This window comes from Malus sylvestris, chromosome 9 (assembly GCF_916048215.2).
Source record: "Malus sylvestris chromosome 9, drMalSylv7.2, whole genome shotgun sequence".
Classification (NCBI taxonomy): Eukaryota; Viridiplantae; Streptophyta; class Magnoliopsida; order Rosales; family Rosaceae; genus Malus; species Malus sylvestris.
The window spans coordinates 16743180-16770404 of NC_062268.1; the positions used below are offsets into that span (position 1 = coordinate 16743180).

At 37.9% G+C, this 27225-nt stretch overlaps 6 protein-coding genes across 9 annotated transcripts; 5 read left to right on the forward strand and 1 right to left on the reverse strand.

Moving 5' to 3' along the window:
- LOC126582266 (serine/threonine-protein phosphatase 7-like) lies at positions 1 to 5042 on the forward strand. 3 transcript variants are annotated; one of them, XR_007609344.1, is made up of 12 exons: positions 1 to 165; positions 268 to 476; positions 589 to 753; positions 876 to 1649; positions 1970 to 2437; positions 2705 to 2845; positions 3038 to 3142; positions 3461 to 3529; positions 3714 to 3911; positions 4020 to 4091; positions 4166 to 4333; positions 4446 to 5042. XR_007609344.1 is itself a non-coding variant. In XM_050246338.1 (11 exons), exons 1-10 carry the CDS (start codon positions 153 to 155, stop codon positions 4040 to 4042), a joined length of 2181 nt encoding a protein of 726 aa, XP_050102295.1. In that variant the 5' UTR covers positions 1 to 152; the 3' UTR covers positions 4043 to 4091; positions 4166 to 5042. The 3 variants fall into 3 exon arrangements, 2 of the variants coding, with proteins under 2 accessions (XP_050102295.1, XP_050102294.1); XM_050246338.1 differs by having other exon boundaries at positions 3714 to 3927; positions 4166 to 5042; XM_050246337.1 differs by having other exon boundaries at positions 4166 to 5042.
- A 128-nt stretch (positions 5043 to 5170) lies between these two features.
- LOC126582267 (protein MAIN-LIKE 2-like) lies at positions 5171 to 8040 on the reverse strand. The gene is made up of 6 exons (XM_050246339.1): positions 7713 to 8040; positions 7238 to 7352; positions 6511 to 7149; positions 6240 to 6407; positions 5739 to 6152; positions 5171 to 5645 (listed from the first exon to the last, which is right to left on the reverse strand). The coding sequence occupies exons 2-6, from the start codon at positions 7325 to 7327 to the stop codon at positions 5460 to 5462; spliced, it is 1497 nt and encodes a 498-aa protein (XP_050102296.1). The 5' UTR covers positions 7328 to 7352; positions 7713 to 8040; the 3' UTR covers positions 5171 to 5459.
- A 1875-nt stretch (positions 8041 to 9915) lies between these two features.
- LOC126634104 (transcription initiation factor TFIID subunit 7) lies at positions 9916 to 11601 on the forward strand. The gene is made up of 2 exons (XM_050304594.1): positions 9916 to 10377; positions 10951 to 11601. The coding sequence occupies exons 1-2, from the start codon at positions 9945 to 9947 to the stop codon at positions 11430 to 11432; spliced, it is 915 nt and encodes a 304-aa protein (XP_050160551.1). The 5' UTR covers positions 9916 to 9944; the 3' UTR covers positions 11433 to 11601.
- A 1029-nt stretch (positions 11602 to 12630) lies between these two features.
- LOC126582409 (uncharacterized) lies at positions 12631 to 15905 on the forward strand. Of its 2 annotated transcripts, none has more exons than XM_050246553.1 (7): positions 12631 to 12815; positions 12917 to 13174; positions 13297 to 13337; positions 14250 to 14413; positions 14531 to 14633; positions 14722 to 14891; positions 14983 to 15905. In XM_050246553.1, exons 2-7 carry the CDS (start codon positions 12981 to 12983, stop codon positions 15496 to 15498), a joined length of 1188 nt encoding a protein of 395 aa, XP_050102510.1. In that variant the 5' UTR covers positions 12631 to 12815; positions 12917 to 12980; the 3' UTR covers positions 15499 to 15905. The 2 variants fall into 2 exon arrangements, with proteins under 2 accessions (XP_050102510.1, XP_050102509.1); XM_050246552.1 differs by having other exon boundaries at positions 12943 to 13174.
- A 694-nt stretch (positions 15906 to 16599) lies between these two features.
- On the forward strand, positions 16600 to 20927 carry LOC126582411 (glyoxylate/succinic semialdehyde reductase 2, chloroplastic). The gene is made up of 12 exons (XM_050246554.1): positions 16600 to 16945; positions 17324 to 17402; positions 18089 to 18154; positions 18480 to 18555; positions 18635 to 18690; positions 18909 to 18993; positions 19101 to 19161; positions 19276 to 19328; positions 19409 to 19479; positions 19579 to 19651; positions 20470 to 20574; positions 20659 to 20927. The coding sequence occupies exons 1-12, from the start codon at positions 16771 to 16773 to the stop codon at positions 20815 to 20817; spliced, it is 1059 nt and encodes a 352-aa protein (XP_050102511.1). The 5' UTR covers positions 16600 to 16770; the 3' UTR covers positions 20818 to 20927.
- A 1485-nt stretch (positions 20928 to 22412) lies between these two features.
- LOC126633734 (nucleosome assembly protein 1;4) lies at positions 22413 to 25736 on the forward strand. Its single transcript, XM_050304303.1, has 11 exons — positions 22413 to 22707; positions 22943 to 22986; positions 23304 to 23399; positions 23564 to 23656; positions 23828 to 23915; positions 24005 to 24066; positions 24156 to 24340; positions 24427 to 24604; positions 24684 to 24727; positions 24921 to 25104; positions 25383 to 25736. The coding sequence occupies exons 1-11, from the start codon at positions 22641 to 22643 to the stop codon at positions 25449 to 25451; spliced, it is 1110 nt and encodes a 369-aa protein (XP_050160260.1). The 5' UTR covers positions 22413 to 22640; the 3' UTR covers positions 25452 to 25736.
- Positions 25737 to 27225: the final 1489 nt, after the last annotated feature.

A 27225-nucleotide genomic window follows, 5' to 3' on the forward strand; every position in this document is an offset into this window, starting at 1 on the left:
GCTTGTCAAAACGACTTAGGGCAGAGTCGTCTGATTTCTGCAATTTGGATTCCACTGAAACACGAACTCCCTCTGCGCGCTCTCTCTCCGCAGCACACTACCTTTTCCCCACCAAAATTCCATCTCAAAGTCTCCGAATTTCGAACCTGAACATGCACGGAGAAGGTCAGCAGCTTCCCTCATACCCAATTTACCCAAGGAAAATCACCGCATGATTTGATAATCTGACCGCGAAACTAATCGTTTCTGTGTGCTTTTGGGTTGCAGGCGGGGACCGTCGAAAGGAGAGGATGAAAAGCGACTGCAGGAAGATCATGGAGAGCATCAATGCAATGTGTTTCGAGAACCTGAACGACGAGCAGGTGCACTCGCTGGTGCTGATGCGGGAAATCGCGCGCGGAGTTTTGACTAATCGGGTCGAGAAGGTAACCTCCAGCGACGTCAAAAAGGCCTTGTCTTCGAGCATTGAGAAGATGGTGAGTGATGGGTTTTGTGTTTACTTTTCTGGGTTTTGTTTCATTTTTCTGGGTTTATGTAGTTTTCTCGTTTGATTGATTGTTTTGGGTGTGGATGTGTGGTGGGTTGTAGGTGGATTCTTGTAGGGAGGTGGCGAACATTTTGGGTGGGATTTCGTGTGATGGGTTGGGTACGGAGGATGTCAAAAAGGTGACGAGTATGAAGGAGATTGCAATGGGGATTGTGAGCAAACGACCCAGAGTTGTAACCATGCTGGGTTGTGAGCCTGGTGAACTGGTATGTATATGTTTGTGAGCTACCGTGTTGATTTTTCAAAGTTTGTGATTTGTTAGTCTACTTTGTTGTTTTTGACTTGGTTCTTGTTAGTGTGGTTGGCTTACTTGATGATTGTTACGCAGGGTGATGGAGTTGATGATTATGATGTAAGTGAAAAGAATGTGTGGAGCGGAGGGATAGAAAGCGAGTTTAGAAATGAGGATGGGACCCCAAGTGAGTTGGGGGAAAGCCCGGTTTATGGGGTAACACATGCGTCCAATGGGAATTCCCAGTTGGAAGGACTAGAGTTTGGGAGGACGATTGGTGAAGATATGTATGCAGCAGTGGAAGCAGTTTCCAAAGATGAAGACGGTTGGACAGCGATGGGAGGAAGTGTTGCGGACGCGATGATGAATGCTGGCCATGAGGAGCACTTTGGCAGGGTTGAAGGGTTGATGTTCGAAGATGATTGCCTCGTGGTGGTAGCTGATGAGTTTGGGAGTGAAGATTGTCAAGTTGGGGTGCAGAATTCTTTGTCACAGTCAACCCGTCAGCACCCTTTTTTGTGGCCTTCAGATGACGGGATAAACTTAGCGTGGGTTCGCGGCATGATGTCTGCTCTTGAGCAGTCACCAGAGAATTTTCAATCAGTGTTGTCAGTTTCTTTGGTGGATAAATTGATTGATACTGCTTCAAGTATCCTTTGCAAGGAGCCGAACTGTGTGGCAGTTGATTGTCATAAAGAGGATTCAAGAGTTGTTGTAGTTGGCGACATTCATGGACAGTTTCGTGATTTACTCCATCTCTTTGAACATGCTGGGTTTCCCTCTGACAACCAATTTTATGTTTTCAATGGAAATTATGTTAATAGAGGAGCATCGGGCTTAGATGTGTTTATGGTCTTGTTGGCTTGGAAGGTAACATGAAGATAGTGGTAATTGTATTTACTGATTTTTTTTCAATCTTTGACCTGTTGGTGTATTTTGATCTGTGAATTGACCCGGTAAGGAAATTTCATAACAATTATTATAACCTTTTATATTGTATATGTTCACGCACCAGCTCCACTGGCCAAGCTGCATGCTAATGCTTTTCATTTGTTTTGATGTTTTTTATTATGTAGCCTAAGCAAGTTGCATTGTGATGTTCATTTGGATTCTGAAGCATCTTAGTACGCTTTGGGGATTTTTAAATGATTTTTAATTATTTTTGTTTTGTTTTGTTTTATTATTTTTAGGTCTTGATGCCTTCTAGAGTATATCTACTTCGTGGGAACCAGGAGTCTAAATATTGCACATCTATTTGGGGTTTTGAGGCAGAGGTTAAGGCTAAAATCGGTGATCAAGGTGAATATGTCTATAATAAATGTCTTGACTGCTTTAAAGAGCTCCCTTTGGCTTCGATCATAGCCAATTGTGTATATACCACCCATGGAGGTCTTTTTCGGAGCATGTGTACTACCCCTTCGAGAAGATCCAAAAGAAAGAGGGAAGAAAAGCTGGAACTAGGTTGTTTAGAAGATTTATCTAAAGTTGAAAGATCTCTTATAGATGCTCCAGATGAAGGACCAAATATATTACTGACTGATGTGCTATGGTCTGATCCATCAAAGGAAGATGGTTTAGTTGAAAAAACATTTCGAGAACGGGGTCTTTGGTGGGGTCCTGATTGTACCGAGGCTTTTCTAAAACAATCCAAGTTAAAGGTAATATTTATAAACATAGCCCTTTACTCGAGTTGACATATTTAGAATAAACTTGTCTGTCTATAATTGGTAATTCTCATACAGGATGTCACAATTGAGACTTAGAATTTTAATTGCAGACCGGAGAACCAATTTTTGTTACAAAATGACACCCTCTAACATTGAGACAGAATTTAATGGCATATCAAAGCTTTCCCTCGGTTTGGGAAAAGATCACTTGCTCCTTTCATCATTCTAAGATTTTTTATTTTGCCTTTGTTGCTATAGTTGATCATTCGATCACATGAAGGCCCAGATGTAAGGGCGGATCAAGATGAATTTGGTGACATGCTAAGTGGGTACAGTTTGGATCATGCCGGAGACTCGGGGAAACTGTACACACTGTTTAGTGCTGCAAATTATTCACAGGTTAGGGTTCCTCGGACTATCTTATTTTATTTTCACACCTTCATTCCAACATCAACTTTCAATTATGTTTTAGTTTACTGATTAAATCTAATTTCTTTTTTATTTCTCTGGAAAGTAACTTAGCAATATTTTTCATTTTCGAGTAAACTGATGGAGTAGTAGAACTAAGTCATTGGTTTGTCTAAAATGCAGTTCGACAAGAAGAGGTATAACAATGAAGGGGTCTATGCTCTTTTGGAGCCTCCTAATTTTCAATCTCCTTCCTTCCACTCATTCATGGCTGCAGGGAGGCCAAAGGTACAGACCAGACCATTCTTAACATATTATTCCTGGATAGTTTTCTATTTTTGTGAGGGAGAAAAGGAAAAGTTATGGAAAAGAGATTAATATTAGAGAACAATAGGACAACATATGATTTTTTAAGAGAATTAAGAGGCTGACGCAGCCCTTTTGCAACTTTGGACCACTTTTCTTGCTTAGAACATGTGCAAATGCGCATAAATTTGAGTGATGACCAAGAAAAGTTTGCAAAAGCCAAAAAGTCCCCGAATTTTGTGTACTTATACATGAATATATCTAATTATATTTAATTTGCTTGATGCAATTTGTTAACAGGTAGATGCTTATGTTGATAATGGTGACAAAGGTTTGGTCGTTGTTGGTGAACCAGACTTGGCATCAGTGGTAAGTTAGTTCTTCATTTCATTTTCCATTCATTTCCTCATTAACAATTTTGATCAATGTGTTCATGGACTTCAAACATGCTATGTTCCAGTGCTTGAGTGGGATTTTGATATCAAGATGGAATATTCCGTTTCTCAAGATCAAGTCTAACCAATTGACTCTCTATTGTATATTGTATCTGCAGTCTGCAACTGGTGCCACCTCTTTGTCTCAAACATCTGTTCCACCTTGTAGTAGTTCTGAGGTTAACTTCGAGGCGTTGGGCATTTCTAATCCCCCTTCTTGCAGTGTTATGGTGGCAGATGATGCAGGTGGCACCCAACTTGTCCAAGTTCCAAAGGCTCCTGTGGTGGAAGGATTGCCTCTGCCTTCTGACTTACAGGTGCTAGATCTTTCAGGTTGCAATTCTTTCTTTAGTAATTTCTTATCAAATATCTTATAAAAATTCTTTCTTTATTAGTAGAGGTCTAAACTTATGGTTTTCGTGCAGGAGCCGCACAAAGCTGCTTATAAGTATTTCTTGGAGCTAATTGCTGGTCTGAAGCATATGATTTCAACAAGGGTGAGTAGGCTTCATATATGTTCCTTGGTCCTTCGTTCACATAAAAATAATATGTTGTGTCAACTGTCAAGCAGGAAGTTCAGACTGGGACGAATGAGTCAACCATGCAAAAGAGAGCTCGGCATCAAATAGAGATGCCACAAGAGGTCAACTTGAAACCTGAGGAGTAGACACGACATGTTATGAATTACTAGAGAGAACAGCCGGCTTTGATGGTGTCTGGGTGGCTGGGACAATAGCTGGTATTCATCTGATTTCTTTTCGAAAGAGAAATGCATAGGTGCAAGATGCAGATTCACAAGTATGATTGATTGGCAACTTGGCAACACTTCTGAAATGAGGTTCCCTGGACAGGTCCTGGCTATCCATCACAATTACTAGACACCCATTACGTTGCTGAACTCAAGCAACCCAAGCTGGTTCGCAATACCGTCTCTTAATAGTCGAATGGACCACAGCATGAAGAAGCTGCTGAATCAAGAAGCTACTGCAGGTTGTGAAAGGTGGGTACAATTGGAGTTTTGCCTTTTACTGATCCAAGCAGTGAGCCAGCAACCACTGGTGTTCTTACGGTATGCAAGCAGTTGCTCTAATATTGCCCTTTATGAAGAGCTGGAAAGATCGAGTAAGAACTCGTGGAATTTCGTGCTATTGGGACAATGCCTATTGAAGTCTCCTGCAACAACGAACTTGTTTATAAGGGCGACAACAAATCTAAGACCACTTGGTTTGTCATGGAGGATGTTGAACACAATTGAACGGTTGGCTTGATGGCTTTGAAACGTCAAAATTTTTTATCTTGTAGTGTTAGAGATTAGTCATTGCTCTTATGTCCATTTTCCTCCTTCGTTGTAAATGATACAGTGGACTGCCTGTCCTCTATACACAATTGTACAAACGATGCGTACTCACGGCGTTTCCAAGCCGCATAAACCAATGTTTTACGACGCATCCTACTGCAGTTCCTTTCGCTAGTGTCTTGATTCATCTCATTGTGAACAGTTGTACCTCATGGCCAGATCCAACGTCGAGATTTTCTGTTCTGTTCTTTCGAACATTTAGCACTACCATTTCAAATATGCAACATAATAACCATCCATTCAATCGAAATTTTAACAATCGCAATCATCGAAACCTAGGATTGGCAGTTCTTTTAATAAAAATAAGTTGTCCTTCTTACACCAAAAAGCACTTCTTTGCAGCTAAATGCATTAGCCACAGTGATACTGGAAGTGCACATCCCATCCGGATACCTCTTAAGCTGCTGCACCATGAGACTGCATCTCACGAAACAAAACCCTTTCAGCATGCTCGGAAATCCTCGGTAACTAGCTGGATCGCTTACTTCACCCATCCTTGCTAACTGGATCATCCTCCCTCTCTCTTCCGTTTCACGGCATTCTTAGCCCTGCCATTTTTAGAATTCCCAACGACATCCGTCAAGCATACATGCACCGTCTTCTTGATTTCATCAAGTAACTCCCCATCTTGGGGGTTCATCTGGTCTCTTGACAATGTATCAGCTATGCTCGCAATATCTCTCATAGAAGCAGCCTGTAAGACGGAGAAAAGTGAAAACGTAGCTCAGAATGATTTTAATGATTATTAAACATCATCGACTTGTAGGAAAAAGAAACATAAACTTACTATTCTCTGAAACTCAGATTCTAAAGATTCAGGCCTCCCCACATATTTGCGGGTAATTCTCTCGTACCAATCCATGTACGTGTTTTCATCAACACCATCGTTACCTTCCAAAATATGGACTCGACGCTCTAGCCATTCCTTGATCTCTGAGCGCATTTTTCCTTTGCCCCCCAACTCTACATCCGTTGACAAGTCTACCCCCTGATCAACTGCAGGAATCTTCCTCTCCCATTTCTGGACATCCTCTGGTATATGTTGAAGCATGCCAAACTGCCTGAGGCAGCGATCAGGGAGGTGTCTTTCTGCCTTGCCAAAGCATATCAGGATCGTTTTTGAAGTCCGTAAAATCAGATTGTTTTTTATATCTTCCGGTATAATTGTGTTATCCAAATCTTTGTATGGAAACCACTTAACCTGAATATCAACACCATACCAATTGTTCTCATCATCATCCAAGAAAAAGAATATCATATAAACTGAGAAACGTGTAGTTGGACTTACATCAAAAGGTTGAAGCGAATCCAAGGCCTTGCGGTAGGCAACTATGTTGGTTTTCGATCTTGATCCAGTTGATCTCCCTTTCCACCTAAGAGCAAATGGAAAAAAACCATCGCTCGGCTCTTCATTGAACTTCGGTTGGCCAACATTCAGGTGATAGTAACTCCAGCACTACAAAGAATAATAATGAACAAAAGTCAATCCTTTATCAGAAAGCCACTGAGGCAGGGAGAGATGTCATGAAACTGAAGAGAAAAAGGAAGCTCAATGTTACCTGCAGTAGCGTCAAAGAGCCACTAATCGTGCCTTGAGATTTAAGGGAGGCATTACCAAGAGCTCTATAGAGGAATGCCAATGCTGCTGCACCCCATGCATATTTTCCAGCTTCTTCAAACTTTTCAAACAGCGGAAGAAATGTAACAGAGACTTTATTTCCAGTGGTTGTGGAAAATATTGTACAACCAACAATATATAGGAGGTAAGCACGAGTGTGGCGCTCAATCTCTTCAATCGGTGCATCTTCAGGACATCTAGAAAAACACTCTCTCAACCAATTTAGCTTCATCATTCCCCCATTCAGGTCCTTCGGTGATTTCCCAAGCAAGTCTTCACATACCGAGTTGGGTGTCTTCACCGGTACACCAATAACAGGTTTTCCATCGATTGGTAGCCCAAGTATAAGTGCAACATCCTCAAGCGTTACAGTCATTTCTCCAAGTGGCAAATGAAATGTATTTGTTTCTCTCCTCCACCTCTCAACAAGTGCCGATATTAGTGAATTGTCAAGAACAATTGTCGGTATTGATCTGAAGTGTTTAAAACCGGCCTTCTCAACCAACTCAACTTGTTGAGGTATGAGTCTCCATTGCTCAAGCATCGAAGTGTGTTCATGACATCTAAGCACGCCACGCTCCTATAAATTCCAATCGAGTTATCAGCACTCATAAAAATTCGTACTACTGAGGGAAACCCGAATTGTATGCAAAAAGTTGGTGTCTAACCTGTCCATCCCAAATCGCTGAAGAGATATGATTTTCTTGATCATAAAGTACAGACTTATCAACTGGTCCAGGATCCATGCGTGACTCCATTAAACTTATAGTAACATGAATTATCCTAAATTCATGACAATATTAAACTTTTGCCTCATAAATTATGCCCATAAATACATATATAATAAAAAAAATTCTGTGATGAATGCATACAATATAATTGAAATTATAAACTCTGTGATGAATGCAAAAAAATAATCAATGAATACACCGAATGTGATAAAATTCTAAACTCTTGGGGATACAAAATGGAAAAATGAACATCTAAACCACAATCAACAGCTGCCCAGATTATTATTAACTTCAATTTCTTTTTGTTTTTTTTTTGTTTCGCATATTTTCTCGGGAAACAAACAGAAGACCAACAAAATTAGAGACATAATTGGAAGCAACAAAACAGATTAATCACAAATTAGTTGTGTACCGAAGCTAGGGTTTGCTGAAACGATCAGAAATCATGGAGCACTTGGACGAAGACGACGGGAACCAGAAAACGACGAGGATGGCGGTGTCGTCTAAGTTCGTGAAACCCTCGAGGATAGATGTGAAACTAGAGTCGTTTTCCTCTTGGGTTCTGAGACTTCACTGGAGATGGCGTCGTACGCTGCCGAAGACTATCCAACGGCGAAGATTGCGGAGTCGTGTGGTTGCGTTATAATAAACGACAATTATCATTTCCGTTTCGTCTTATAAACGTCATACGGGATATAAGAAAGCAGAAGAAAAGCCCAAATACCAATCTTTGCAACTTGCAAATTGCAAATTGTGGATGGATTGACTTGTACCAAGTTGATATGCCATCTCACCCTAGTTCCTTTTTTTTTTTTTTTTTTTTTGTTTGAAAATTGATATGAGTTCAATTTTATGTCCCAGTTTTGGGATTAGTTCAATTTTAATTATTTTTCAATTAAATCCGATGACGGCGTCCTTCTTTTTATTTCAAAGTTACTCTCGATCTTAAAAAGATAATTTCTCCTTAATTTTAACTCATCAACTATGCCCACATTGGTTTGCTTTTTTCATTTTTTGCACTTGGACTATACATAGCTACCTACGTGAGCATAGTCACATAAACTACTAGTGAAAAAAAAAAAAAAAAAAAGTTGCAAAAACTTCAGTCTGAATCAGAGTACAACATAATTCTCATATCTCAAAATTCATAAAAACTGACCTCGAACAGGTACGTAATGTAAAATTTCCACCCAAATAGATATTTATGCATGGCTCCTAAGTACATAATTTCTTTTTACCCCTGCATAGGCACGTTGTCAACACTTAAGCAATAATTTAATTATCAACATTCACACATCATCTGCATTACAAAATTTAGTTTAGAAATTGAGACTAAATTACTTAATAATTACCCAAAATTTAAGACTAGATTCTCAAATTACTTAATAATTAGCTTTTTATTTTTTATTTTTATCAAGACTTAATAATTAGCTTTAATGATACCCACATGATTCAACCTAAAAAAAAAAACCTTTATACGCACGTGCAAACACGTGCAGACGAACTACTAGACAACGCTGAAACACATCAAATATAGCTAAAAATTAATTCTTAATTTCAAAAATGTTACTTTTTATGAAAACTTTCAAATATATCAAAAAATTCACTTAAATAAATACAAATACCTTCAAATTTAACAATTAAATAAATTAAAGGTTTTTTAGCTTTTGTCCCCTCAAGCTCTAGTCCAACTTCACCTTCGCTTCTACACTCCACCACCACAACCATATCCCCTTCAACCCCCTTATCACCGACATTGAGCGCCACCACGGTTACCGCAAGTGGGAGCAGTAAAATTTTAATCATGCCTTCAATGCCTTTTTTCTTACTAATATCATTTTTAGTTTTAAATATAAAAATAGTTTTTAAAGTGAATCCACATGTCGTTATATAATTGTATTTATGAGATCCACGTGGCGCCACATCATCACACTAATAGAGCAATATACATATTTTTCACGAAAAAACTAAAACGATCATGATGGACAAATTCAAAGAAAAACTAAAATGATTCATGATAGACAAATTCAAGAACACTACTATTGATTATCATTAATTGTTAAGGACCAGATTAAGGAGTTATGTTAATGTCACGAATCATTTTGGCTAAAAGCTCTTTACACTATGTTTGGATGAGAGAAATAAACTTGGAATTTGGATTAAAGACATAATTTATAAATTGACATGCACCAATTCCCTTGTTTGGATTCATAAATATAGAAATTTAGAATTTCTGCATGGAAAAAAAACTTGGAATTTGGGAAATTTAGAAATTCCAAGTTTTTTTTTCCATGTAAATAAGTGTCATTTTTCAATTTTTATGATTGAGAGTTTAAAAACAATAAATTAAGTATTCAATTCCATTGTTCTTTTAGGTTACCCAAACAAGAAAATTCACAAATTTTATAGAATAAAATTCCATCATTTAAATTTCCGTCATTTTAAAATTCCTTAGTAATCTTAAATTTCTTCGTTCAAACATAGTATTAATTTATTTGATTGTTAAATTTAAAGGTATTTATGTCTATTCAGATAAAATTTTGGGTATATTTAATTTTTTTTTTATAAAAAGTGATATTTTTGAAATTAAGTTTTGACTATATTTGATAAATACTCGTGCAGAAGTTGGAAGTTTTGGTAGTCCATGGCCATGGAAATCGTAGTCGGAGACCGTACATCAGTTATAGTAGAGAAGGGTCAGAAGGCTGTGTTTGGACGAGGAAATGCGTACACCACCGACGACCGAACGGTGTCTCGCCGTCACGTCTCTTTCGTTTCTGAGAATAACCAAACAAAGCCCTGCGTTTCGTTTGAGGTTCTGGGAAAGAATCCCATGTGGACCCGGAGCGAAAAAGATGGAGAAGTTAGGGTTTTCAGGAGGTCGGAGAAGGGTGAGGTGGCGGCCGGTGATTGGTTCTGTGTGTCTGGGAAGAAACCCATTTGGTTTAGAGTGGGAAAGGTTGGGGTAGATGAGAGAGAGAATAGGGTTTTGGAGAGTGAGCTTGAGTTGGCTGAGGGTTCGGGAAGTGGGTCTGAATTGGAGAGTCTCGATGTTTCCGGCATTGACCCTGTTAAAGGTTTGGCTTTCTGTTGCTTAAATCTTGCTTGTTTGCTGAGAAAATTGATGAATTGAAGGGAAAAAAAATGATGTCTTGAATGTTTAGGGTGGTTTTTTCTTGCTAGTTATGATGTCTTGAATGTTTAGGGTGGTTTTTTCTTGCTAGTTATCCTGAATTTTTGTTGTGAGAGCGATTATATGACTGAATTTACCGTTGTTTGCTGAGAAATTAGGGGAAAATGAAATTTGAATCTTCTGAATTGGTATTGTTTTGAGAATGCTTGGTGTAAAATACACAATTTGTGGAAATTATGAAAAAGGTTGTGGTTGGTGTTTTGGGTTTGATTAGCTAGCTGTAAGGCACAGAACGGTAATGAAAAATTTGAGGTCACAAAGTTCTGCAGAATTTGTGCTACTTATACTTCCTAGGCCATTGAATGTTTCAGAGATTACCGTGGTGGGTTTGGAATTTAAGAATACAAGATTTGCGGCAGTATATATGATAGTGCACATTTCTTGTCGTTTTTTCTATGGTAGGCCGAAATGCCAATTATGCTTGTTATGATAATGTCGCACTGTTTTGTGATTGCAGAGTTTGGTTTTGTTGTAATGGGGCACGAGTTTGATCACTGTCCAAAGCAAATGATCCGTGATGTAAAGAAGTGGAACTGGTTCCTCGAGGAACCTGGAAAAGAAGGCGACGATGATGATGGATTTGAGAGGAAGGAGAGGAGGGGTGTGCGGAGAAAGAGGGGAAAAGGTGAAGAAAATGAGGACGGCGAGTGGACAGGGGAGAGTGAAGCTGATGAAGAGGCTGTTGCAAAACTAAGAAAGGTAAATACACCAAAATATTCTACAAGATCAAAGGCGCGTAGCAAACCTCAGAAGGATACAAAGAGGGGTAAATGTTCTGCGCACAAGAAGACTCCTGGCGTGGATGAAGAGGGAATGGAAGATGAAGATAACGAAACGCTCGGAGGCTTCATTGTTGCTGAGGAGGACATGGAAGAAGACGAGCTAGAGGAAACGGAAGACGAGGAGGAATTTGTCGAAGATGATGATGAAGAAGAGTAGATGATTGACACAAGCAAGTTTTGAATGTGAATAAGATGGGTAGTTGGTTTTACATTTTCCAAATGTAGCATATGTACCATCATATGCGGAATGTTTTTTTCTATCTTTTCCTCATATTGGCTGGAGTTAATGTTCCTTTTATGGTTGAATTTTGCAAATTTAAAATCAATCCCAGTTTTTTTTTTTTTTTAATTTTTGAACAAAAATATTATTTACACTAAAGGGGATGAGTTAGATTAAGCCTTACGATAGGCTAGTAATAATGTGGTTCAAATTCATCTTTGACGAGAATCGAACCTAAGATCTCTCACTAACAAGTGAAAAGGAACACCATTAGACTGTAATACTAAGTGGAAGCTTGTCACTCAATCTGAGAGTGCGACATCATCATCCCAGTTTTAGATAAAGAAAGTGAACCTTGGTGAGCGTCATGTGGCAAAATATGAAACCAATGGAAAACCCTTAAAATAATTTCCAAAATGATTCTGGTTTCTTAAAGTAACCATATGACAATTTAACTACTTAAAACTTTTTTCTTCGTGATGAAATCACTTAAAGTAAATTTTCGTGACAAAATCATTTATTGTCAAAAGCCTCTAGAAATTTCTTTGCAAAAAGTCGCACATGTCTTGTGATAACTATTTTGTAACATATTGCCATTTGAATTTTTTTCTTATGACATATTATAACTTAACTTCATTTTTTGCGCCACACTACCTTCCCAATCACATTGAACAATGGGGGAAAAAATTTCGAAAACTCATTTTGTATATTTTTTATGTCACGACAGAACATGAGAATGATATGAGTTTGTACCATAGAATATAATGATATGATTTTGTACTACAAATGGGCTAAGTCATTAGAGAGAAGCATTGAGCTCAAGTCGAATCTCATAAATTGTTCGGTTGTGGTTGCTTTCCACAATAATTTTAGTTTAAAGTTAAACTGAACCAAACCACATTGCTTAATCATAACTAGTTTGGTTGCAATTTGAGGGACACAACGTATCCAAAATAGCACAATGACCACCCCCAAAATATTAATTACTTGAGAAGAGAGTCGAAAGGGAAATGTATTAGGTTTGATTCTCGTTAAAGAAGAATTTGAACCACGCTAGTTCATTTTCGTTTGTTAAAATAAAAAAAAATCTGCCAACGACGTCGTAGCAGGAGGTACTGAACCGTATATGTTGCGAGGTGCGCCGCCCACAATGTCTCGCCAAGGCTTTCGATACAAGGACCTGAAAGTGCAAAATTGAAATTTAAAATTGACGCCCGGTTCTCTTCCACGGTGCCGTTTTTTGCGCTAGGGTTCTCTGCAACCACAAAAATCCAATTCCAAGTTCCACCACTCTCGCTCTCACAAACCCTAGCTATTAAGGTAATTAACTAAAATCCCTAATTTTAGGGTTTCATCGCAACTATTTCTCTCAGAATTTGAGCTTCCACAATGGCGTAATTGCAAGCTAAGCTAGGGTTTAGTCTCCCTCAAACTGATTCCTTTGCAGGTCAAATTGGCGGGGAAGAAATTAGGGCCTGAGACCCAATGGAAGATTACCCCGAACGCAGTCGTTTCGACGACGACCAAATCGCGTACAATGGAAACGAAGAATTTGAGCAACCGCCAGAGCAGCAATTTGAAGAATTTGAGCAGCAGCTGGAGCAACAATCGAACCATAACTTAGATAATGAAGGCAATGAGTTTAGGGATTCGTTCAGTCATCGAGATTCAGCTGCGGGGTTAGTTAGGTTTTGAGCTTTCAAGTTAAAGATTTGATCTTTCTCAGAAATTTTGACTTTTGTGGATACGATTGAGATTAGAATAAGATAGTAACATTTGGGTTTGTTTTGTTATGTGGTAGAAAACTATTTGTAGGAGGCGTTTCTTGGGAGACTACTGAAGGTATTTTGGTTAAGCTTTCAATTTTCGTGGTGCATTGAATTTACTTGAAATTTGAAAAGAACATAGTTTTACATCTTGGGTCATGTTGAGGTCATGGATTGTACATTTTTCTTGTAATCCGATTTGTGATCGGGCCATTTTTTGTGTAAGCTTTTGCTATTCAAAGTGAAATTGAATTTTTGAGTTTGAGATATCGAAGAATTTGGAACCCTCACATGGCTGGGCAATGTTGCGTAACTTTTCGTCTTATATTTTAGATTTCAGCGCACTTCTATGCATAATTTCTACCAGATTAGTTGTTTTTCTTTATTGAGTATGGCTGGCTGGTGTAATTCTGTATGCACCGTTAGAAATTAAGGTGGCGGTTGGGTAAAACTACCCATGCTATGGGTCCTGTTGGGACTTTGGACAGCTTCCTTCAGTGGCTAAATGTTGGGGTTGTGATGGAGGAGGGAGGAATTTTGGGTTTGTTTTTTAGGGGGTGGTGGAAAGACTGGGCGCCCAAGCAAGAAGGGTTTGAACTTCCCAAAACTTCATTGCTGGAGTTTTCTGAAATTTCTCCTGGATGAGAACATATGAAATATTTTCGTTTCATAAGTTTCTATTGAATGCTATTGGGAAGTGTCGTTGTCTGCTATGATTTCCATTAGTATGTGTTTGTTACTTACTCACTCACGTACTTCTGGCTTTTTGCTAAAGTGCATCATATAACATGTTGCACCTCAGGTAATATGATAAGACTATTTTACTAATTTTATGGTCCTGATGTCATTTTGACGTCCTTGTTAAACATCACTTTCTTTTATCAATAATATCAGTTCCCCATGTATCCTCACCATTACTAGATAAAGGGGAGATATAGTTGTTCCTTCATGACTAGTATAACTCAGCGTTTGATGATTTTCCTTTCAGAGAACTTTTCTAATTACTTCAGCAAGTATGGAGAAATAGTTGATTCTGTTATAATGATCGACAAACATACTGGGAAGCCAAGGGGATTTGGTTTTGTGACATTTTCTGATCCAATGGTTATTGATTCAGTGTTGGAAGTAGAACATGTCATAGATGGCAGAGTGGTAAATATCTAGTGCCTAATAGTATAATGCCATCGTTTTCCCGAAAATTGAAATGGATTGTTGGATAGTTTTGTCTAACTCAGCTCCTCGATTGGTGAAAAAATATTCTTGTACCAGGTAGAGGTGAAGAGGACAGTACCCAGGGGGGATGTAGGGTTTAAGGGGGCATCGAAAAGAAAGAAGATTTTTGTTGGTGGAATACCAACGTCTTTGACTGATGGTATAGTAGAGACTACTTTATATGTTCATTATGATTGTAATGAAATTGTTTTTTGTTTTCATTTTTGACATTATGGTAAACATTGCAGATGAGCTGGGGGAATATTTCTCTGCATATGGCACCATTGTTGAGCACCAGATTATGCTAGATCATAAAACCGGGAGGTCTAGAGGATTTGGGTTTGTCACTTTTGAGAATGAAGATGCTCTTGACAAGATATTTTCTGATGGAAAAGTACATGAACTTGGAGGCAAACAGGTACAACTGAAAAAAAAATGATTTGTTTATTTTTTCATGTACGGATTTCGGATGAGATTTTCTGATCTCTTCACCTTAATGTTCAATGTAGGTAGAGATTAAGAAGGCTGAACCTAAAAGGGGTGGTGGCGATTTCAGTGGCAGTTCTGCCAGGTCATATGGTAGCTTAAGTGGTGCTGCAGCTGGCTATGGTGCATATAATTCTGGAAGTCGGCACAATGGAAAAATGGGCAGGGGATTTGGTGGGGGTGGGGGTGGGTATGGCCCTTATGGTGCCTACAACAATTACGGTGGAAATTATGCTGGAGGTTATGCAGGTTTCTATGGGGGCTATGGTGGAAATTATGGTGGATATGGATATGGATTTGGGTACGGTGGGCCCATGTATGGCAATGCTGGATATCCAGCCAGTGGTTATGGCATGCCTGCTGGTTATGGTGGCAATACTGCCTATGCAGGTAGTAAAGGGTATGGAAGTGGTGCTGCTGGTCGTGGTGGTAGTAGGGGCGGTGGCAGTTATGGTTCTAGTGGAGGATATGATAGGAGTGATGGATATGATAGGAGTGGTGGTTCTTCTACTGGAAGATATCATCCATATCAGAAGTGAGGAATTTTCACAAACTTCACACGTTTGTAATCCGCGCCCACCGACTATTGGAACGTCAACAAAATTGGCTGTAACTGTTAAAAATTCACGTATTTCAGTATTTGTTAAAACTGTCGTACCTACGAGAATGATTCATTTGGAAGAGGAAGCAAATGACAACTTAGGCAGCATTAACGGGTCTCCGTTAGGACTTTGTCACATAACTTAGGAGGTTTTATAGGATCGTTGCACACCCTGTAAAGAAAATTAGTGCGCAGATCGAGTTTTAGCGAGTCGAATAGAAATGCTAAGAGTTTATTTACGTCTCACCGTTTAATTCCAGGGTTGATTTTGATTGAAATGTCTTGCCAGTTTGTAGTTTTAAAGGATCTTTGTACATTAGAAATATATGGTGTTGGTCTGTGTTATGTGTGGTTTCCCTTCTCTTGATCCTAACAGGGTTGGGACAATGTCAAGTGTACACAACAACTAACATGTTCAAGATTTAGGCTCTCTTGAAAAAGTCCCTTTTAGTTTTCTGATCTTTTATTTTATGTGGGTCGTCTGAAATAATGAGGTGTGTTAAAATCAGCTCTTTTCAACCTTTTATTTTATTTGCTAGTCATGTGACTAGTTTTTTTAGTTTTTTGTCAAACGAAAGATTTTGTTAGATTATGTGTTAGATTAGCCACCGATGAAATTTGAACCCACGTCATCATGCAAGGTTCATATCCTTTACAATACTGTGGCAAAGGGCCACTTGTCATGTGATCAGTTTTGTATGAGATAACTTTTATGTTTTGCCAATAATAGTTTTTCGGTTTTTATTATCTCTTAATCATGAGTTTATGTCTCCTATCCAGCCTAAAGAATAAGAAATTCACCAACTAGTCTTTTGCTCAACGATAGTTGTCGTCATTTGCTCAGAGATCTTATTCTTGAATGATGACTTTGATTTAAGGACGATATATATTTGCTATGAGTTTGATATCAGGTGTGCTATGAGCCTATGACTCATTGCGAAAATATCTTTGTAAATGTCATGCCCTTTGATAAAAAATAATGACGAAAAAAAATGTGCGCAAATTATACTAGTTAGCACAGTATACACGGTTAACTGATACATACAAATCAAATTCAACACCGTATTAACGAGATAAATTGAAAATTCAGTGTGTGCCTGCGTCTCTCTGTTTATCCAAACAACCAGGCGGCAGGAGATACTGAGCATAGAAATGCGAGCTTTTTCCCACAAACTGACAGACCAGAGTATATAAATTAGCTGTTGGGGCCATGTCCTTGTTGGTAAAGACCACCAACTGTTCCCGTTTATCTTCAACCGCCATGGCAGTGTGCTCAAGCTTTTGCCCTCACATTCCAACCCGCCTTACAAAATCATTCCCTGCAAAGCCACACTCTCTCTCTTTCAAGGCTTTCTCTTCTCAAGCATCCAATGCTTCATCCAAAGGTAATTTGTTTTTATATCTTTTTACTGGGTAATCCTCAAAATTTTCCCAATAATTACTGCTTTTTTTGTTAAATTAAGAAGCGTAAATCAACAATTAAACTGAGGATGCAAATGGGTTGTGGGAGATTTTGTGTTCCAAACTTTCAGAGCTGCAAAGATTGAAATTTTCACAGTTTATTTATAATCACAGAGGGTTAGACAAAATATTGCAGTAATTAATTTTTCTTCATTAATAATTGTAAATCTGCAGTTATATTGAACGTGGAAATGGGGTTGTGGGAGTGGGAGATATGGTGTTCACTATTTATAATCACACTGAATTTTGCAGAATCACTGATGTATTAGTACTATTTGTATTTTTATAAATAATTAATGCAGATGAGTTGCCAGCACGCGTGGGGTTCCTAGGCCTAGGAATTATGGGTTCTCCAATGGCACAGAACCTCATAAAATCTGGGTATGGATTTTCAACATTCATGATGCTCATTCACTCATGCTTGGATGGTTAAGATACAGTCCTCTTTAAGATTGTGTGATTCATCATTTAACTATACAACAACAACAACAAAGCCTTATCTTACTAAGTAGTGTCAGCTAAATGAATCCTATAACGCCTCTGCTCTTGGTTTTGCGCCAAGTCTTCCATTAGTTCCAAGTACTCCATGTCTTTTCTTAAAGTCTCTGTCCATGTCTTCCTAGGTCTTCCTCTACCCTACCCCGAGCTTCTGTCTCATAATTGCATTTTCTAACCGGAACATCTGTAGGTCTTCGTTTCACATGTCCAAACCACCTTAGCTGATTTTCTTTCATCTTATCTTCAATTGTGACCACTCCTACCTAACCTCGGGCCTCAATCTTAATCCTGCCCTTTCTCGTGTGCCCACACCAATGAAGCATTCTCATCTCCGCTACACTTGTTTTTTTGCACGTGTTGATGCTCGACTCCCAACATTCCGCTACACTCATTTTTGCATGTGTTGATGCTTGCTCTCCGCTACACTCATTTTTAACCATATTCTGGAAAAAAAAGTTGTGTACTAGAATTCTTGTGCACAAAACATTTAACTATTAATTTGTGATATGTTGGATTCGAACTTTATCCCCTCGAGTCCAATCCCGTATTAACTGTTTGGCATTTTGTAGGTGTGATGTGACTGTTTGGAATAGGACCAAAAGCAAATGTGATCCACTTATCAGCTTAGGTGCAAAGTAAGTACCTAATTACTGGATATGGGATAAGTATTGCTTTGTGCTAACATCTTTTCGAATACCCTTGAGTATTGAGGGATTAAATTTAAACCTTGAAAATATTTGAATGACATTGTTGAGATCTTCAGCTTCACACCATCTCATTCAATGCATTATTGTCTTCACTAGTTGTGTAGAATTCACCCACAACAAAATTGCGTTTCTCTTTCAGATTTTATTTACATTAGCTGTGTGTTCTTAGTTTTCATTATTTTATTTATGTAAACCTGTCAAGGGCCACTAGTGGTCAGTTCAGAGCATCTCGTTAACCTGAAAGGTTATGCAGATACAAACCCTCTCCTGAGGAAGTGGCTGCATCTTGTGATGTCACATTTGCCATGCTTGCCGACCCTGAAAGTGCTGTGCGTATGTTTTCATTTAGGCTTGTTCTTGCTTACTCTGCTACCGCAGCTGGAGGAACTTATCGCTGCTTTAACACAGGTTGCTGTTGCTTTGGGGAAGCATGGAGCTGCCAATGGAATGAGTTCAGGAAAAGGGTAATATTTAACTGCGTCCCTTTAACTTAAGCATTTTCACATTTGCAAATTTGCTGCTTTTGGCACAATGAACAATATACATGTTCTAGGACTTAAATTTTTTTATTTAGGCATTCAGAATTCTCAGTTCACCTTTCACAAAATACCTTTGGTTTGTCAAATATGTTATTCCAAAGCTGGTCAACTGCGTTTATGTAACTTTATATGGTCATCTGCAGGTATGTGGATGTTTCAACTGTTGATGTTGCAACTTCTAAATTGATTGGCGGAAATATCAAGGCTACCGGGGCATCGTTTTTAGAGGCAAGCTGCTTTTGTTAGTTAATTTCTTATATATATGCAAGGCATCTATATAATTTCTTTATTTCATTTCAAGCATGTTTAATCCAATATTGGCTCTTTTCCTGTAGGCACCAGTTTCAGGTTCAAAAAAACCAGCTGAAGATGGGCAACTAATATTTCTTACTGCAGGTATGCAATCTTCTTGTTTCGTTAATGCATTTCTCGGTACCATTTATGCTTGTTCCCATTTTGTGACATATGAAGGGGAACCTCTGAGAAACTGAAAAAGCTGAAATCTTTCAGGTGACAAATCTCTGTATGAAACAGTTGCATCCCTTTTGGATATCATGGGGAAGGTATTGGCTCTTCTCAAGCTAGTCATATAGCCATCCAGTTACTTGTGTCTATTCTATGCTTACGTTACACTTCCATTCAGTCAAGATTTTACCTTGGGGAGGTCGGAAATGGTGCTGCTATGAAACTTGTTGTCAACATGATTATGGGAAGGTCATGCAGCGTTTCATTCCAGTTAATTCCTTTTAGTTTGGGCTTGTTGTTCATTTCTATCCAGATTATGTGTTCTTTAATAGTTTCTACAATTTTCAGTATGATGGCATCCTTTTCTGAGGGCTTGCTTCTCACTGAGAAAATAGGACTGGACCCGAAAGTACTAGTTGAGGTATTCTCCACAATACGCCTTATCTTAAACTAGATTTTAATCATATAAATGTCTCTGTATTTATATCTCCGTCCCTTAGCTTTTATTTCATTCAAATAATGGGTTCTTGTAGCTTCTGAGATACAAGGTTTTTTTTAATGTCTTCAAGATTTTTGCTTTCTTTGTTAGTTTAGGTGATGTTATGGTTAACAAATTCTAGTATTTTACCCACAAACTTGGGAGGACACAAACATTTATTCCAATTTCACCTATTCATTTCTGTGCCTTGTATTGAAATAACTGGGTTCAAAAGCTCGAATTCTGTTGGTAAAGGAACCAAGGTTATGAAGGCATTTGATGAACAAAAAAACATACCAGTTTCTACAGTATATGGCTATGACTTGTGTGGTGAATGATTCTTTTATCTGGGAATGGACTAATGGTGACAGCGTTTAAGCAAAAACATTTCATGTTCTTAATGATTGACACTGACATTATCTCAATGAATCTCAGTTGGGACGAGAAATTTAGTCAAGACAAAAATGATTTCAGTTCTTCTATGCATGGTGATTTGTAATTGAGAATTCAAGATGCAGATTTCTTGCATAGACTGGAGGATTGATTGGAGAAGCTTTATGAGAGATGCTGTTCTTTCTCTATGTTTTTTCTTTAGTTATGTTTTCATTTAGGTTTCTTCGAGTAGAGGCCCTTGGAAGCCATTGGAAGCTGTTTGTTCTTCATCCTTTTCTCAGTGCTAAACTTGTTTGTAAGTCCCAGAAAGGGGCAAAAAAAAAAGTCCCAAGAAAATCTGAAATCTGTGCATTCCCATCGTATTGCAGGTCGTCTCACAGGGAGCCATTAGTGCACCAATGTACTCAATGAAAGGCCCATCAATGATTCAATCCATCTATCCTACCGCATTTCCCTTGAAGCATCAACAGAAGGTTTGTTAAGACGCCTTTATTGCCTTACACAGTTACACTATATAACTCCTTGACCTGATCGTACAAGTTCCCGAATGGTTTCAGGACATGAGGCTTGCTCTGGGATTAGCAGAATCTGTTTCCCAATCTACGCCGATTGCAGCAGCTGCAAATGAACTATACAAGGTCGCAAAATCACACGGCCTCAGCGACGAGGACTTTTCAGCAGTCATTGAAGCATTGAAACCGAAGTTGAAGCACTAGGCACAGTACTTGATATAGTCACTTTTAGAGAAGTAATTCGCGATGTGTGTAATTTGACCCGAACGGTTTTGTTATTCTGTTTTTGCTGAAGAAAACTGGTACGTTGTTCATCTTTATTTTGTTTTCAATGATTAGGGGCGTGCAGCGAGACCAACTTTTTAAACCATCTTTTGCAGACCACAAGATGCGGCAAATGATGATTGAACTCCTTGGTCTCTCAAGCATTTTTCATACATGATGAAGTATTATATTTGACAGACAAATTGCACTGGCATTTCACCTGGTATTTTGAGTTCACTAAAATTTTTAAGATGTGTTCGACTACAGTAGATATTAATCATTCTACACATGATACTTTGGTGTGTCTGAAACACTACATAGACATGTCGCGGGATGTTATAGTTCTGTAAACGGTGAAGCACGCCCTTTTGAGAACAAGAGAATGTTTTGTAAATCTTGTCGTTCTCTTCAAATCTATATATTGTAGACTCAAAACAACATGTCAAATTAAAGTTACGTCAATCCAAATTGCCTAAAAAGTTTAAAACATCAACTTTTGAGATATGAAGCACCAAATAATCTTTTTAACACGTAAATTTCCAATTCTCAATCACATCAATAAAAAAATACATGTTCGATGTATTTAGACTTTAATTGGTATTTAGGTATTCACTAGCATACCTAATAAAAGAAGATTACCACATTATGAAAGGAACGTTGTATGTACCCATAGTATTCTGAGAAATATAATTTATCATGTGTGAGAAAATATTTCCTAACTTTAGGCTAAGGAATTGACTTTTTTTAGAAAAACATCTCATTTTCTCTTAAAATCATCTGCACATATTAGATAAAAAAATCCCATGCATAGATGGAATATGTTATTACTTCTTTTTTTTGAACAAATAATATCATCGACACTAAAGGAGAGGGGTGGGCTAAGCTTCACAATAAGTTAGCAATAATGTGGTTCAAATTCTCCTTTGATGAGAAAATCTCACTTTTAAGTGAAGAGAAATACCAATAAACCGTAGTACTACGGACGAAGTATTACAATCTAATGAATCCATCATTTGTGATAAAATTCCAACTCTAGGCGGGAAATGACTTTTTTGGACAATAACACCTCATTTTTCTTTTATGATCCTATGCATAAATGAAAAATATTATTTTGTTTGACAAGCAAAATCCCGTTGCCATTCCACGAGGTGTTCTAAATTCCTTAAAATTCTAAATTTAAAGTTGAATATTAATAATTTTACGCCTTACAATTTTCATTTACTGAAACATAATAACGGTATGTCACGTGATGTTACCGTTACGTAATAGTAAAGACGCACATTATTTAAAACAAAATGTTTCCTAATACAAAACAATAATTTCAAATTGTCGTTATAGACATTGGACAATTCTAAACAACTTCATCTTTACCGCACTATTTTGTTTAACTGTAATTCAAAATTCATGTTCGATGCATTTCGACTTCAATTGGTAATTACCATACAAATTACCCCCATTATCATTTACCAATTTAGATTGATGCAAATCTTATCTCCCCACCACTATAAATTAGGCCTAACCCCCCTTCTTCCTCTTCACTAATCACTGATTAGCAGATAATAACAGTGATTTGAATTCGGTTTAGTTTCTGTGTTTGAGTTTTGTCAGTGGCTGTTTCAAACCAACTGACGCCTCTACCCCATTGGTCCGTTACCCTCACGCGCCTCACCTTCGCGATCTCCCTCCCTTTTTCTCGTCCACTTTCCCTCTCTTTTTCTCTAGGGTTTTGCATTTTCTCGGCTCCCAAACACCTCTTTCAAACAATGAGCAGCAACGAGGATAACTTTGATATGGCCGAGCTCGACTCCTCCCTCCCCGCCGCCGCAGCCGGTAATCCTTTATCTCACTGTTAAACCCTATTTTCTATGTACTGGGAAATTATTTGCTTGAATTTTGAATTCTGTTTGGTGAAGCTAGAACCCTAATGCTTTATTCGATTTTGTAATCCCATTGGGAAATTGGAATGTGATTTGAGAACTAATTGAAAGCATTTTAATTGAGTTTTGTGGTGAAATTGTGAATGTTTACTTTGAATTTAAACAGTTTGTTTGGTTTTCTTCTGCAGCTCTGAGTGCAGAGGATCGTGATGGCCTTGTGAATGCTCTCAAGGCAAGTATCCTACGCCAGTTTTACATTGTTTTTTCTCAATAGAATCTCTTTTTGTTGTTCTGATGATGATGAATTGATGATCATATTAATAAAGTTCAAGTTTCGGTAGCGAAAATAAACACAAGTTCTTATAAAGGCTTTGTTTGGTTTGGATTGTGAATGAATTGAGCTTAAGCTCTTGAAACCGAAAATATTTGAACAGATGGTGTTTTTCCTGGGTTTCTTTAAAAGTTCTATTCACTTTTTACTGTGGTATGCCTTCTGTACTTCGGCTGCTAGATTTTGTTCAGTTTACTTATTTTTGGTGTTCTTTGCAGGATAAGATTCAGAGCATGGCTGGACAGCAGACCGACGTCTTGGAAACTTTGTCACCCATCGTCAGGAAGCGTGTTCAGGTTCTGAGGGAGATACAGGTTGGTCTGACTTTAAATTTCACCTAGCATAAGTATTATTCTGAAATTTCTGTACCAATCCTTACAACTTGATGTATAAGTATAACCTAAGATTCACTTGAAGTGATTTTTTGCTCAATTATTACGGAGCTCCTTAGTATCCCTAACACATCCATATTTTCCAGAGCCAACATGATGAGATTGAAACAAATTTTTTTGAGGAGAAAGCTGCATTGGAAGCAAAATACCAGAAGCTTTATGAACCTCTCTACACTAAGGTAAAAAATTTCAACAGGCATCTCTAATTACTTTGAGTATGATGTCTTACAGTTAAGGATCCTTGTATTTAAAATTTAGCCTTAATCGAGGTTTCTGAATTGGCTTTAAATGTGCTGTTATATGCAAGGATGATGTAATGTCTTTCTGGTTAATGTGACGGTTGATTGCAGAGATATGAGATTGTTAATGGTATAACTGAAGTTGAAGGAGTGAAAAATGAAGCTGCAATGGACCAAGAAGGAGACGAGGACATCGAAGGTACCTATCAGATATCAAATCTTTAATGGCTTTCATGACTTTCATGCATTACATTTGAGTTTGATGTTGGATTTTGTCTTTTGATGTAGAGAAAGGAGTGCCTGACTTTTGGCTTACTGCAATGAAGACTAATGACGTACTTTCTGAGGAGGTGGGTGATTCTATAAGCCATTTTTCTATGCTCATTTTTTTAATTAAGTTTGGAAATATGTCAATGTGATCAGCTGTTTGCTGGAATAGATTACCGAGCGTGATGAAGGGGCACTCAAGTATCTCAAAGATATCAAGTGGTCTAGGATAGATGATCCAAAAGGATTCAAGCTGGAGTTCTTCTTTGATACTAATCCATATTTCAAAAATTCCATCCTGACAAAAACATATCACATGGTCGACGAGAACGAGCCTATTTTGGAGAAGGCTATTGGGTAATTCTCATGACAATAATACATCACGGCTGTTTTACTGATTTTTCCCCTTTGTCCTCGTGTTCTTAAGTTGGAGTGCTGTGCAGGACTGAGATCGAATGGTATCCTGGTAAATGCTTGACACAGAAGCTTTTGAAGAAGAAGCCAAGAAAGGGATCGAAGAATGCGAAACCTGTGACCAAAACTGAAGATTGTGCAAGCTTCTTTAACTTCTTTAGCCCTCCTGAGGTCCCTAAGGAGGACGAGGATCTTGATGAAGAGTCTGTAAGTTTGGCTTCTTTCGTGACATGTTTGATGATTATATAAGCAAGTTTCTTACTTTCTTTGATGTTTATGGTGGCAGGCGGAAGAACTCCAAGCTCAGATGGAACAGGATTATGACATTGGGTACGTTAATGATTTCTTTTGCTTCGATTCTCTAATGCACATACAGTGTATTTTTTGAGACCTTTTGAAAGGCAGTACACTACGGCGAAACAATAAAATTGTATTACGGATTGGGTGTGTTGAGAATTTGGTCAGTTGGTATCTTGTATCTATTGTTATTGGAATGACATGTTAATATTGGTGCCTTGTGTAGTTCAACAATTCGAGACAAAATCATTCCTCATGCAACATCATGGTTCACTGGAGAGGCTGTTCATGGGGATGGGTTTGACGATTCAGATGATGACGACGAGGACGATGAGTTATATGATGACGATGATGAAGACGAAGAGGATGTGGACGATGGCGAGGAAGAGGAGGATAAGGGCACGAAAAAGGTATATGTAGATATAAATCTTTTTAATTAGGATATAATATTTTGAATCTGCAGTATCTTTCAATATGTTTGCTAGAATTTTGTACAATTTTAAGCTGTCCGGCCTGCTAATATATGTTTTCAAAATTCAACTGGATTTTGCAGCCATCTGCTGTGCATCTAAAGCGCGATGATTTAACCATTCTAGTTCCTTTGTTTTCGTTTTAATTTTAAGATTTTTCAAGCAAGCTTCACTCGGGGTTACTAAGTTATTGTTTGAATTACGTTGGCCAAATGCAGAAAAGGGGTAATGTGCAAGGTGCAGAAGGTCAGCAAGGCGAGCGGCCTGCGGAGTGCAAGCAGCAATAGTGACAGAGTTTGCATAGACGGGCTTGTGCTGGTGGCTTGTGGTGCTTGAGAGTCGAGTTTAGGATAGTCTTTGTTATTGTTTGGGGAAGATCATTATCCGTAGGGGTGCGTTGGGTTTTATTTCTTCTGTTGGGATGCCTTGGGTTGGCCAATGCTGTCTTATGTCCTATGAACGCATCCTTTTTTGTTCTTTCTTTTCTTTTTTTTTTCGGGACGACACATCTTTTTGATTGTTTGTTTTTATTAACTATAGTGAATGCAACATGTTTTTATGATCTTATCACATTTATAGTCTCATCATCTCTTACATTTTCTGAATGTATTGCTAATGACGTCACATCTCTCACGTAGACCGAAGAAAATCTCGTGAGAATCGTTTGGTAGAAATGATTGGATTAGAAGGGATATCTCCATAAATTCAACGCATATTGAATGTGGATGAGGATTATTTTTCATCTTGAGGGTATTAAAAGAGGATTAGACAAAAATAAGCTGAACTCATCTAATCCTCCCATTTTGAGGTGGATATGATTGCAATGTATAAGTTTTCTTATTGAGTAATACGTCTCGTACCTATAAGTTGGTTACAATTCTTTTCATTTTTTTTAACATACATTGAAAATGATGTCTTATAAAATCCAGTCCAATTATGTATACAAAACGAGACTTGATGGGTTAAATTGGATTGGATTACTCGAAGTTTAAGATATGCTGAAAGTAGAAGTGAATGATTTTTCATTTCACGAGGATTAGACAAAAAAGTTAGTCAACCTTTCAAATCCTACCATTTGAAAATATAAGTTTGCTTAATTAGTAATTCATTTTTCTTTTACCTGCAATTGAACAAAAAATTCATTTTTCCTCTTGAATCTAGTGAATTATTAAATCCAATTTAATCTTAGATAACAAGCCAGCCCATAAAGTTGATGTGTAGATTAAGAATTGAGTGGTTTGTAGATTTATATAATCATGGTGTGATGATATCACGTGAAGTTCAACTACCAACAACATATCATCCAATTAATAAGTATATAGGAACATGGAACATGTACACCCCAAGTATATTATATACAGACGTTACGTAGGATATCGATTAAAGTAATCGAACAGTTTTTATATGCTGATTAAATTGTCAACACTTACTGTCCCAATGAGCGGATCCAGCAACGAAATTTGGAGAGATATATTAGTATGTTGACAACATAGTTCTGAATACTAAATGTAATAATACGATGACTGAAAACTTCAAAAAATATTCCAACAAATTACATTATTACACTTAATATACCAAACCGTGTTCCAGACACACTGAAAATTTTTTCAAAAAATTAGGATGACTAACCCACATTAAGTCGGAGAAAGGACTGCAATAATGGTCGATTAGAGCAACAAAAAATTTAGGTAGAATTTGTTTGTCCAGTTCAGCCATCCCCTGATTCGTATGAAATTATTCTCCAGTTTAGGATAGTCTTTGTTACTTGTGCATTGGGTTTTATTTCTTCTGTTAGGATGCTTTGGGTTGGAATTGGATTCCATCCAGATATAAATTGTAGGGATCTTAGGGATTTTCAAATTTTAATCATTCATCGTATATCATGTGGTCATAAATCATTTGACTTTTTTTATTTATTTAAAATTAAACACAAATAGTATCTGACAAAAACTAACCGCACGATATACGATGAACGACTACAATGTGGGGAACCTTGGATTCAGACAAAGTGAGAGGATCCTTTTTCCTTTGGGTTGGCCAATGCTGCCCATGTCCTAAGAA

What these genes read in the sequence shown, in the direction of transcription:
- LOC126582266 (XM_050246337.1), top strand. An exon ending in GTTGTGAGCCTGGTGAACTG is followed by an intron (nt 754 to 875) that starts GTATGTATATGT and finishes ATTGTTACGCAG; the next exon opens with GGTGATGGAGTTGATGATTA. An exon ending in CTCTGCCTTCTGACTTACAG is followed by an intron (nt 3,912 to 4,019) that starts GTGCTAGATCTT and finishes GTTTTCGTGCAG; the next exon opens with GAGCCGCACAAAGCTGCTTA.
- LOC126582267 (XM_050246339.1), bottom strand. Translation starts at nt 7,327, where the DNA reads ATGGAGTCACGCATGGATCCTGGACCAGTTGATAAGTCTGTACTTTAT. An exon ending in CAGCGATTTGGGATGGACAG is followed by an intron (nt 7,150 to 7,237) that starts GTTAGACACCAA and finishes TGGAATTTATAG; the next exon opens with GAGCGTGGCGTGCTTAGATG. An exon ending in GCTCTTTGACGCTACTGCAG is followed by an intron (nt 6,408 to 6,510) that starts GTAACATTGAGC and finishes TATTCTTTGTAG; the next exon opens with TGCTGGAGTTACTATCACCT.
- LOC126634104 (XM_050304594.1), top strand. Translation starts at nt 9,945, where the DNA reads ATGGCCATGGAAATCGTAGTCGGAGACCGTACATCAGTTATAGTAGAG. An exon ending in CGGCATTGACCCTGTTAAAG is followed by an intron (nt 10,378 to 10,950) that starts GTTTGGCTTTCT and finishes TTGTGATTGCAG; the next exon opens with AGTTTGGTTTTGTTGTAATG.
- LOC126582409 (XM_050246553.1), top strand. Translation starts at nt 12,981, where the DNA reads ATGGAAGATTACCCCGAACGCAGTCGTTTCGACGACGACCAAATCGCG. An exon ending in TTCTTGGGAGACTACTGAAG is followed by an intron (nt 13,338 to 14,249) that starts GTATTTTGGTTA and finishes TTTTCCTTTCAG; the next exon opens with AGAACTTTTCTAATTACTTC. An exon ending in ATGTCATAGATGGCAGAGTG is followed by an intron (nt 14,414 to 14,530) that starts GTAAATATCTAG and finishes TTCTTGTACCAG; the next exon opens with GTAGAGGTGAAGAGGACAGT.
- LOC126582411 (XM_050246554.1), top strand. Translation starts at nt 16,771, where the DNA reads ATGTCCTTGTTGGTAAAGACCACCAACTGTTCCCGTTTATCTTCAACC. An exon ending in CAGAACCTCATAAAATCTGG is followed by an intron (nt 17,403 to 18,088) that starts GTATGGATTTTC and finishes GGCATTTTGTAG; the next exon opens with GTGTGATGTGACTGTTTGGA. An exon ending in GGAATGAGTTCAGGAAAAGG is followed by an intron (nt 18,691 to 18,908) that starts GTAATATTTAAC and finishes GGTCATCTGCAG; the next exon opens with GTATGTGGATGTTTCAACTG.
- LOC126633734 (XM_050304303.1), top strand. Translation starts at nt 22,641, where the DNA reads ATGAGCAGCAACGAGGATAACTTTGATATGGCCGAGCTCGACTCCTCC. An exon ending in CCTCCCCGCCGCCGCAGCCG is followed by an intron (nt 22,708 to 22,942) that starts GTAATCCTTTAT and finishes TTTCTTCTGCAG; the next exon opens with CTCTGAGTGCAGAGGATCGT. An exon ending in AGGTTCTGAGGGAGATACAG is followed by an intron (nt 23,400 to 23,563) that starts GTTGGTCTGACT and finishes CATATTTTCCAG; the next exon opens with AGCCAACATGATGAGATTGA.